Source organism: Juglans microcarpa x Juglans regia, chromosome 4S, assembly GCF_004785595.1.
Source record: "Juglans microcarpa x Juglans regia isolate MS1-56 chromosome 4S, Jm3101_v1.0, whole genome shotgun sequence".
NCBI classification, from domain to species: domain Eukaryota; kingdom Viridiplantae; phylum Streptophyta; class Magnoliopsida; order Fagales; family Juglandaceae; genus Juglans; species Juglans microcarpa x Juglans regia.
Window position 1 is genome coordinate 1521245 of NC_054601.1, and position 11972 is coordinate 1533216.

Sequence of the window (11972 nt, forward strand, 5' to 3'; positions counted from 1 at the left end):
TACAACATAGTACTCCAGCTAAGCCCAACGGAAACCACAACAGTTCGGCTAACCGTTATTTCCGGCAACTTCCCTTCCCATCCTCTTCACCTCTCTCTCTCTCTCTCTCTCTCGCTCGCAGAAGCAACGGTTTTCTGTTATACATCTCCTTCCTGAATTCCTTAAAAATTGTGCAATTCTCTGCAATTATGCTTGGCTATATTATTCTCTCCTATTCTTCTTCTTCGTCTTCTTCTTCAAAGTTTTCATTCACAGACCGATTTCTCTTCCAATGCGGTTCCTTTAGGCACAACTATCCGTCAAAGAACCAGGCCCATTCCAGAATTTCTCCCCCTGTTTTCCCTTAGAATTGCAAAACTAGTTCTTACATCTTCGGATTATACTGATTAAAAATACATAACCAAAAATAAGAAGGCTTGTTTGCAATAGGGAAAGGAAAATTAGCCAAGTGGGTTCAAGATATTGTCCCTGTCCGGTGGCTGAGAAAATGTAGGAAAGGCGGAGACTTGAAAGCTAAAATTGTACGTTCAACATTATACAGGTTGCCATGTGAAAGTAGAAGTGCAGAAATACCTGAAAGCATATCAAACTTTTTTTCCCTGCCCAATTCGCTCGGAGAAATAAACAGAACATTACCAACTTGGCTCTGATTGACTGTGTATCTGTTGATTTTAAAAGAAAAGTTCCTTTCTATTGATCTGTTGTTTTCATTCTTCTTTTCTTTTTTTTGGAGGGGGGGGGGGGGGGGGGGGGGATAAAGGAGGTGTGAAATTTTTTAACAATGGCAAATCGGATGAAGGAAGACGAGAGAATTGAAAGAACTATCCGCGGTCTTTTGAGGCTTCCTGAGAATAGAAGATGCATCAATTGCAACAGTTTGGTATGAATTTTCTTCACAAGCGATCCTCTTGTTATTATTTGATTTTAGTTGTGAGAATCTGACAGGGAAAATGCATTTTGACATTCTCTAAACACGCTTACTTTGTATACTGCAATCATTTAAAGTCACAGGATTGAGCACCCATTCCTGTGTTTGAGGAGTGGTGCTATCAAGGCTCTTTTCTTGTGAGCCTTGCGTCCCTAAAACATGCGCGCGCGCGCGCGTTTCACTTTCAGGGTTTATTTTTCTGAACTACTATATCTATCTCTTATTTAGGAGCATTGAGGTCGTTTGATGCCTTAAACTTCTTCAGTTTCATCTGCAATGTTTGTGTTTCATTAGTCATTGATTTGAAATGAAATTTATAATCTTGATATCTGGTCTTATTTTTTTTTCTTGAAATTTCTATGCTTTCATGTGATTCCATTTTATAAAACGATAGGATGACTAACTTATAAGTTCTATTAGCAGGGACCACAATATGTTTGCACAACTTTCTTGACGTTTGTTTGCACAAACTGCAGTGGAGTGCAGTAAGTATCTATGGATGCACTGTCTTTCTATTGGTTGAATGATCTGAGAATTCTCACTTAATTAAAGCGACATACTAATTATCGCAAGTATTCCAGTCGGGAATTCACTCACCGTGTAAAATCAGTATCGGTTGCTAAATTCAGGGCTGAAGAAGTTAGTGCTCTTCAAGCAGGGGGAAATGAGGTATGCATTCATATTCAGTTGTAGTACTTGATCTAGTTACTGCTCTTTCTCGTCCTCTAATTATACTTATTATTATTTTTTTGATCAACTCAAATGGGTTCGTAGCGAGCAAGGCAAATTTATTTCAAATCTTGGGATACTCGGCGCCAACTTTACCCTGATGCAAGGTTATTACCCAACTCCTTTCATGGGTTTTTTTTTTTTTTTTTTTTGAGTAATGTTACGTATCAGTTTCAAATAGATAAGTTATATATAAAATTTTTGTAAAAAATGAGTTTCATTAATAAAAAGCAATTTTTTTACATTTTTGTTAAAGTAAAATTCACTTTTTTATAAAAAAGACTTGTCATTTGGAGCTTGACAAATCATTTTTTTTTTTTTAATTTTTTTTTACTCCTTTTATGTTGATCTCAGAATTTGTATTGAATGTTTCTGATTCACGTATATTCTCCAGTAATATTCAAAGACTTCGGGATTTTATTAAGCATGTCTATGTGGATAGAAAATACACCGGAGAGAAGAGTACGGACAAGCAGCTCCCTAGACTGAGATCGGTAAGCTCTCCATATGGATCATATCCTACTTTTAAAATTCTGATTTTTGTCCACTGGAAAAATAGAAGTTCTATTGAGTGCTCTAGAGTCAAAGATGCCTTCATTTTTGAAGTGTTTTTTCTCTATATTCTACAGAATGAAAAGAAGGAATCTTATGAAAGCACAAAAGTTCAAGCGTATCGTGGTGGGTCTAGAAGCTCTAGTCCTGGTCGGCGAAGTGAGGATGGAAGTTTCAAATATTATTATGATGAAAGAAGAAGTCCTCAATATTCACAAGAAAATTCAAGATACGGAGGTTTCAGGAGAAACCCTGTCCGCTTCGAGATTGTTGATGACAGGTTTCGAGAAAATGAGTATGGATCCCGTAATTTCTCACAATTTCCAAAGAACATAGATAGGTCCCTTTCACCAGTGGTACGCTCTCTTAGAGATATTTTGGGAGACGGCATTCCTCCCCTACAGGTAGGCGAACTTTCTACAGCAATTAACGGGAAGGATGCTGATGGTTCTCCCCATTCTCAGGTGCCGTAATGCTATGGTTTCCTCCTTTCTTTCAGAGGCCTGTTATTGTTATGTGTTCTCTTTCATTCAAGAATGTAATTATGAATTTTTAACTGGATGCATCTGCCATATATTCCCTTGAGGAACAATATAAGGTAGCCTACAACAGGGAAGGTACCTCGACAGAAATACTTCTGGGAAAGTAATGTTTCACAAGTCAAACTGTGTTAGACAGTAAACACTGTCTTTTACTTTTATGTAATTCTTCCCCGAACTTAATTTTGTTCATTTTCTATAAACTCTGCGATATTTATATTGGTTGGTTAAGTGAGGTCAAGGTGATAGTTTATTAGGGCATGACTTTTCCAGTGCATGAGTTCTGATTACTAGCTGTTCTTGAGCTCTGCGCATTGAATTTGTTATTCCTTTGTCTTCAGTTTCTAATCTGTATTTTTGGAGTTTCTAATTCAAAAGGAACTTATTCTTTAAGTGTTCCTCGTTGCAGAAGATTGAGTCTTCCAGTGACCAGTGTTCCACTGATAAGAGCCCAGCAGAACATAAACACAAAATTTCAGGAAGCTTGATTGATTTAAGTACTGATTCTGATCCCCTCGATGCTGAAACAATACCACAGACACCACAGATGCCTCACTCAGATAGTGTTGGCGACATGGCCTCAATTCAACAGCCTACAAAGGAGAAGGCATTTCAAGTTCCAAGCGCAAATACTTTCGAATCTTTAATATTTGAATTGTCAGTACCCCCAGTTGTACCCGCTAGTGGCATGTCTGAAGGGCCTAGCAATGATGATACACTATCAACCTCAGCCACAGGCACCACCCCTACAGGTGTACAGCAGATGCCCGGATTACCCATTAGTGCTGGAGCTTCTACAACAGCGTCAACTACACACTATACGCCAGAAGAACCTTTTGACATTGGTTCTCCACAAGCTGCACCTAGTGACAATGGTGACAATATTAAAATTTCTGACAAACCATTCAACATCCAGCAATATCATCCTACCGCATCCTCAGCTGCAGATAACAGCCCTGTCATGCAACAGACTAATACACCTGTTCGAGCTTCAAATGATCAGGTGAGGCACATGATGAGGCCTTTTTCTATTAGGATTTAAATTTCATTTTCAATTTCAACCTTGATGTTCAACTCTAATGAATGCATCTCAATCTTTTTCAAAGACCAGCAAATTAAAACCAAATGGTGAAAAAATGTTGGATTTTACAGACGAGAAAATTTAGTATTGGTGGAATTGACAAAGAATGTACAGTTGTTTGCAAGTTGAAAAATGATTCATTTTCATTTTTCCAGATAAAATTTCTCCCTATGTAAGCTTGTTTATCTTGTGATCCTCTTGTTTCATCTGCATATCTCTAGCTGTGGATTTCCTTGAGTCTCCCTGATGGACAGGGGCATGTGAGCGCTCCTACTGAACAATCTTCTCAAGCTGTCTCAAAATCAGCACAAGACACCGGTTCTGGAGCTGGATCTGAGCCTCTTTCAGTGGAAACCCAGTCTAATGGAAGAAAGGAACTTCCTGCGGTAATAGCATATCCTTATTCCATTTCAATTTTCCTCAAAACTAGTCTCGGTGATATGTATTATAATTTTATGTGTAGGACCTTTTTACTGCAGCCTACGCAGCAGTCGCAGCGCCTGTTGCAGGTTGGCAAAATGGTTCTCCTTATGGCATGGGATTTGGCATGCATTATTATCCTAATGCAATGGTACATTCAGCACCACAACAATCCACCAGAATAATCTGTATTACTATATGCAGAGTGATGATGTGCTAATATGGATATTTTTCATACAGACGGTTTCAACATTTCCCAACTCAGCAAGATCAACAAACCCATTTGACCTTAATGAAGAAAGAACTCAAGTAGAAGCCCCACCAGTACGCACAAAACTGAAACTGATACTGATACTATATACTAGGATCATTGTAATGTTTTCCTTCATCCCAGTGTTCTCTTGAACATTTCAACATCTTAAATTATAAATTATGTTTATCTTGTATTTGTGGCCAACCAAGAATTGCTGGAGGAGAGTTTCAAAAAGATACAACAGGAAGTATGTGTCAGAAATGAAGAACTTATATCTAAATTGGGATCCCTATTAAATGCACACTGAACAACAGAAATGATTATTTGGAATCTAAACAACATACATTCATTTCCCATATCATGCTCTCAAGGTGATTGATTACACTTGAATGACATCAACCTGTATCCATGCGGTGTCTCACTACAATTCTTGATATTCATATCCTTGAGAATCTGTTCACCTCTCAAAGAATGACACGTGTATTAAAACTTGGAGACATATGTCTGTGCTGATGTATCTATTTGGTTTTCCATAAACATGTAGATGGAAGCTATATCACATGCAAATTTTATGCCAAAGCAAAAGGTTTCTTCAAAGGCTTTTCTACTAAAAAAGGCTTGACTGTGTTGACATTAAACTCTGCATGTATGAAGTACTTCAACAATTGATCATCAGTAAATCAGTACTGACATATTCCTATTTAAATTGTTTTTCTAAATGCATATTTTTTGGGTACTCTTGCAAGGTATTTGCTTAAAAATTATAAAATAAAGCAGATAAAATTTGTTCTAACCTTCAAAATTTGTGTTATCTGTGATGTAGTTTCCTTCCATGGCATCTTTGCAAGGTGCACTCCCAAATGTGTCGGCTGCTAGCCCCTTATTATATACTTCCAGCCTTAGTACCCAGTCTTCAGGTTTGATGGCACCTCAATCACCATCTAATGCATCTGGAATGACTCCACATTCATCTTCTTTTGAATCGGCCATGCCCCTGGGTAGTTTCACTTTTCTTTTACTAAAACAAATATTTATTCCTCTAGTGCTCCATTTTTTGTTGGCTCTAGTTTTGATGTTCAATCTAATAATCTCAGGTGCATACATAGGGACACAAGCACATAATAATATGCCACCATCCAGGTAACATGTTCTTGGTCCAGTTTTGTTCTTTTTTTATTCTCTTTCGATTTGAAGCATGCTCAAAGTGGGACCATCAAAGTGGTAGCATAATTTTATTTTTTTTTACTTATAAAAAAAAAAAAAAAATTATGTTCAAAGTGGGACAATCCTGAATAATAAGTACACCTAATGCCAGTTGATTGCTTCCCTTCATTTCACTTGAAGCAAATACCGTATTATTTTCTTCCAAAATTACACTATGGAAATAAAAGGGTCCTTGTAAAGAGTAGTTTTTTCTCACTTCAACACCCTGCCAAGGATGATAACTCGGAGCTTTCTCGAGTGTCATTGCAGATCACAAGGACTCAGTGGGATTGGCAGTGATTGTGTCTTTGGATCCTTAAACACAGCTCAACAGTCAACTGGAAAATACTCAGCATCGAGCAGTCCAAATCCTGTTTCTTCAATGGGAGGAAATCCTTTTGGATAAGTAAAAGAACAATATGATTTGCCTAGTGATCTGGTGGCTTATTTCTTATATTTCTGCCAAGTGATCAAGGGTATTAAAACATTGCAAATGCTCAGAGAAGTGCATGGATAAATGCATTTCACTTCATCCTTTCATATGATTTGCTGTCACCATTTATAATACTACTGTACTGTAGCTAGAGCCTTTGATTGCTGTATGTATGAAATGATGTATCTTTTAATCAATAAAATTGAGAAAGAGAACTTAGTACCATGGAATTACTGTTTCTTATTTCTTATTTCTGTTTTGTTTTGTTTTGTTTTATGAGTGTACTTCTTTAGGACGAGACGAGGGCTGTTTTGTTTTTAATGGTAGGAAAGTTTATCACATCTGTGATGCACAACTTGTAAGATCTGCGTGTAGAACTTTGTTTTTTTTCTTTTTTTCTTTTTTGGAATGTAAAACTTGTTTTACACATAACGTGCTGGAAAAATATTCTCTGAACTTGAGAGAATACCTATATATCTCAAATCCATTTTTCTTAATACCTAAAAACAAATAAAAAAAAAGTGGTTAAAAATGGAGCTTGTAACTACAAATGAAATATTGATTGGCTGGCTCGAGGAGATATCAGGTGAACTTCCACATTGGGTTAACAATCGACCTAAATATTCTCTGAACTTGAGAAGAGTGGAGGCAGTTAGGAGGTGGCCATAAAAGGCAAAGGAGTTGGGGCATTGCTGAGGAGGATACGTGCCATAACAGGTGTCAACTCCGATAGGAAGAATTAAAGAGAAATTGACAAACACTTGGAAGTGCTTGGAAGGACTGAAAGTTGACTTCTATGCCACTGATCTTAATCAGAGATAGACCCATTATTATTCCCATCATTTGCATTTTCAAGGGAGCCAAAGGAAGAAAAAAGTAGGGGTGGGCAGTGGGCCTCACCGCCCCGCTTTCACCCCGCCCATCATGGAGAGGGCCTAGCGGGGGCGGGGGGCGGGATGACACCAGCGGGGCCCCGCCCCGCCCCCCCCCCCCCCCGCTTCCCATATATATATTTTTATTTATATATATATATATTAATATATAAATAAATATATTGTATATAGATATATATAATTTATTAAAGACTTAAAATTATATTCAAGTCATTGGATTGTCTTAGCCTCCTAGACCAACCTTTATATAGGAGGTCAAGACAATACAATAGTCATTCTTAAACAATGTGAGACATAGTAATCAATCCAAAATTTGACTCTAATGAGTTTAAGGTTTTTTTATATTTATAAAATTTAATTTATTATTTAAATTATATTATAATTTGGGTCTAAAAAATATTTTTAGACCAAATTTTTTTTTTTTAAACACAATGGGATGGCCTAAGCGGGGGGCGGGGCGGATGTGATTTTTTCCCCTGCTCCCCGGCACCGGGGCGGGGTGCGGGGAGGGTACCCCCGGCCCCGCACCATGCTGGTATCACCTCTAGAAAAAAGGGTTTCAAACTTTCAGTCCTTTCAAGCACTTCCAAGTATTTGTCAATTTTCTCTTTAATTCTCATGCCGGAACCGGATGAACAATCCTATAATGACTGGCCAATGTGTAGTTTTTTCATTTGGAATTTGGTTCTTTATTCATATTCTTAGAATCTTTACCTTCATATTTATTTTGTGAAAGCAACAAACTTGATTCAAATGGATGATGGATTTCAAAAGAGGGCCTAATAAAAAAATTAGTGTTTGAAGTTGTAAAGATGAAAGGAAAATACTTTAACCACAAAGGGGTTCCACAAAAGTAAACCTATAAGATGTGGTGCGTCAGATTGTAAAATTACTTTTATTATAAAGTAGATCTAACGGATTTTATGAAATCACATCAATTTGTAGGTTTACTTTGTATAATCTCTTTGTGTTTGTAACAATTCTCAAGATGGAAATATATCTCATGGGCTAGACTTCTTTTATCGTTTAATTTGCCAAGATCAAGAACTTAATTTGTAGTAGACTATGAGTCTATGACAAGCAATTAAGTAAGGGGGAGTATTCATTTGACCATTGATCTGATGAATCAAAACCCTCTATATTTTATACAAAATTAATACCATTTTTTAAAATAAAATAAATAGATCAGATAAATTAAACATTTATAGCAACATCGTTGAATTTTCTCAATCAAATAACTAAACTATACAAAAAATGAGAATTACTTGTACACACTTCTTGTTATTGTGCTATTTCATTGAAAGCTTTATTTATTTTGATTAATTATTGTAAACGAAGATGTCTATTTTGATATTTTTCTGGTGTTTTCCAACTCACTCATATATTCGATATGGGCATCGATGCCCAAAACATGCTCTGCAGACTGCCACAACATCTTTACCCCAAATCGATCTCTCATAAAGAGGTACTGCCATCGACTGCTCGTGTAATAGTTACGTTGGGCATAGATATTATGTGAACATGCCACTTCGCATTAGGTGCGGTTTGTCCTATCAAAAAAAAAAGCAGCATTAGTTACAATTAAAATGAGATAATTTTAAATAAAAGTTGAAAGTTAAATAAATTATTATTAGAATATTATTTTTTATATTATTATTATTTTAAAATTTGTAAAAATTAAATTATTTATTATATTTTATGTAGAAATTTGAAACAGTTATAATGATGAGATGAAATAAGATAAAACACTTTTACTATCCAAACAGAACCATGTTTTTTTAACATTTTTACTGATTGTTCAATGTTCATGGACAACATTTCCTCTGTTTTTTTTTTTTTTTTCATTTACTTCAAAGAGTCAAATGTATGCGTGTTTTCTTCTTCATGTAATAATTTTGATCTGATATTGGGTGTCTGAAAACAATGTCCTGACTAATATCGGAATGGACAGGCCCTAGGCCATAAGATCAAGGTGCATGTTTACCACTTGAGTCAATCATAGGGATTCTCTATGTAATAGTTACGTGGGGCATAGATATTTTGTGAACATGCCACTTCGCATTAGGTGCGGTTTGTCCTATAAAAAAAAAAAAAAAAAAAACATTAGTTGCAATTTGGATAGTGAGATAAAACGAGATAGTTTTAGATGAAAGTTGAAAGTTGAATAAATTATTATTAGAATATTATTTTTTATATTATTATTATTTTAAAATTTGTAAAAATTAAATTGTTTATTATATTTTATATAGAAATCTGAGACAGTTATAATGATGAGATAAGATGAGATGAAACACTTTTACTATCCAAACAGAATCGTTTTTTTTAACATTTTTACTGATTGTTCAATGTTCATGGACAACATTTCCTCTTTTTTTTTTTTTTTTTTTCATTTACTTCAAAGAGTCAAATGTATGCCTGTTTTCTTCTTCATGTAATAATTTTGATTTGATATTGGGTGTCTGAAAACAATATCCTGACTAATATCGGAATGGACATGCCCTAGATAAGGAATTTTTCACAAGTGCAACTTTGACAATTCAATGAGAAAATCATCTAGTCTGATGATCTCTAGAGATTGTTTACAACTAAGAGGACTCAACCTTAAATCTTGTAAAAAGCATACCATAAGATCAAGGTGCATGTTTACCACTTGAGTCAATAATAGGGATTCTTTATGTAATAGTTACTCATATATAAATTAAGCTGCATATCTAGCAAAATAATAATAATAATAATAAGTTGCATAAAGAAACTACGAAGTGGAAGATTTGCCATTCGAATTGTCACAAAACGAATAAAATATTGCAAACTTTAACACCGAAGAATATGTAGTGATGTATTGGGTTCTCATTCCATTCCATTTAATCAAGAATCTGCAATATTGCAAGATACACGGGAGACAAGGACATGAAGAGTGGACAACATGATTAGAAGGAATAAGCAATCGTGAATTAAGCATCAATTACGTACAAAGAGTTTTTGACTACTTTTTATTCATATAATCATAGCAAGCAATGATATTTACATGATACATTAATGTAGGGGAACTACAGCGCAGGTGGGGAGCTAGGAAACATTAATTTAGGGGCCTCACAATACTGTAAGCAGTCCTCTAATTATTAATAAAATAACAAAGTAGAACATGCAATGACTTGACTTAATTTTTGCCACCAAGAACTTTCATTCACATCGGTACTTCAAACTTCAAATCCGAAACCTCAAAAGCAAATCCTTCAAACAAAGCACATGCAACTGCATATATGCATGTGGTAAACATTAAGATCACTTGGCTAAGGGTTTCCATGCATCCATCCCGTAGAAAGGGATTGATCCTTACTAAAATTTCGTAGCTTTAAAATCAAATGCGCAACAATCCCGCACACGAAGCCAAGCGCCGCACTCGAGCCAACTAGAGAAACGGCTGTGCAAAGAAGCATCACAAAGGATTCCTCCTTGGTATTCATGTCCCTTGAAGCCATGGCTAGTTCAATCCCGGCGAACAGGAGGAGAACTCCTAAGACCCCAACAGGAAATTGGTTCAAAATCTTGGCCAAAGAACTCCCTAATACCAAACCCAAGACCAATTTGGCTGTACCAAGAAGAGCCACACACCCACCACTTCTGCCACCAAACTTGTACTGGCCTGCTAGCCCTCCGGCGCCATGGCAACTCGGCATGGCTCCAAACCAACATCCTATAATATTCATTAATCCTACAGTCACCGAAAGGGACGTGGCCGAGAAATCCTTTTCCGGAAAAAGATCAGATGACAACTTGCACACAGCTATCACAGAATTTAATACTGACAAGGGGAGCTGAGGAATTGTTCCCTTGATGAACCCTTCCCTCCAAGCATGTTTCGATATTTTCACCACTTCAAAAGAAGATGGTCCAAATTTGATGTCGTTCACCACTTTAGGGTTTCTTATAAAAGCCAATACAACACCCAAAAGAAATATCATAAAAGCTGAAGGAAGTGAGAAGATAATTCTTCTAAAGTTTCCTCCTTTTGATCTTGGGGGCCTCTCTTCATAACCCAAATCATGAGTACCATTGACTTCTTCATCTCTTTCCTCCCTTTGTTCGTCGCCCGCACCATTGACAATGGCAATAAAACAAGCACAAACAATGGCCAAGACCATTCCATCCAATCCAAGCCAGGGCCTTTCCCCTATAGACTTAGAAAAATCCTGAACTTTTCTAATGTACTTCACCGCGGTCAGGGTAAATGACAAGCCTTGTGCCAGCTGAATTCCCCTAACAACAGAAAGAGGAATTATCTTATACACGAGCTGCATCAACCCCGTGACACCTAAAACAAATAAAATCCCCCCGGTCAAGATTCCGGAAGCCATGATTTCCGGGACGCCAAAGCCGGTCCCGGAGATGGCCACGGCAGCGATGGACTTCATGGGCTGCACAGGCATGGGGACGCCATAAACGGCCCCAGTTATAATGTTGTAGAGCCCGGTAAAGATCAATGTTGTACCCAGGTTAAGGTTATCCACAAGTGTCAAGGCCAACACTATTGGTATATACGTGCCTAAGTCCCCCATTGCCCCATTCAATTCAGCCCATTTCGACCGGAAAACCAAGTTGGTTTTCACTTTGTCTACAACTTTAGCCGTGAAACCGGACACAGAAGATTTGCGAGCGGTTTCAGGTGGGTTTTGGAGGCCATGCAGATGTGGGGTATTAGGGTTCTGGGCCTCCATGGAAGTGTAACAGTGAGAGAAGACGAATGCAACATGGAAGGTTGGGAATAAATATGGATTGATGCCGTATTTTATACTGGATTCCAAGCTGACAGAAGGTTAATATGTCTTTTCGATTGATTTAGAGGGCACCGGGAGAAAACAAAAAATATATTCGACGTGCCACAGCCGCTATTGGTGGCCCAAGGTAACTGCTCTACGTTTGACTTTGAGCCCTTGTTTGGAC

At 37.0% G+C, this 11972-nt stretch overlaps 2 protein-coding genes across 4 annotated transcripts; one reads left to right on the forward strand and one right to left on the reverse strand.

Moving 5' to 3' along the window:
• Positions 1 to 735: 735 nt before the first annotated feature.
• Positions 736 to 6363, forward strand: LOC121262447 (probable ADP-ribosylation factor GTPase-activating protein AGD14). Of its 3 annotated transcripts, none has more exons than XM_041164921.1 (13): positions 736 to 880; positions 1352 to 1413; positions 1510 to 1597; positions 1703 to 1764; positions 2052 to 2151; positions 2287 to 2673; positions 3158 to 3751; positions 4084 to 4215; positions 4293 to 4400; positions 4490 to 4621; positions 5326 to 5419; positions 5597 to 5642; positions 5976 to 6363. In XM_041164921.1, the coding sequence occupies exons 1-13, from the start codon at positions 782 to 784 to the stop codon at positions 6109 to 6111; spliced, it is 2040 nt and encodes a 679-aa protein (XP_041020855.1). In that variant the 5' UTR covers positions 736 to 781; the 3' UTR covers positions 6112 to 6363. The 3 variants fall into 3 exon arrangements, with proteins under 3 accessions (XP_041020855.1, XP_041020854.1, XP_041020856.1); XM_041164920.1 differs by having other exon boundaries at positions 739 to 880; positions 4051 to 4215; XM_041164922.1 differs by having other exon boundaries at positions 743 to 880; positions 4051 to 4215; positions 4490 to 4573.
• Positions 6364 to 10165: 3802 nt separating this feature from the next.
• On the reverse strand, positions 10166 to 11966 carry LOC121262448 (molybdate transporter 1-like). Its single transcript, XM_041164924.1, has one exon. It carries the CDS (start codon positions 11744 to 11746, stop codon positions 10322 to 10324), a length of 1425 nt encoding a protein of 474 aa, XP_041020858.1. The 5' UTR covers positions 11747 to 11966; the 3' UTR covers positions 10166 to 10321.
• Positions 11967 to 11972: the final 6 nt, after the last annotated feature.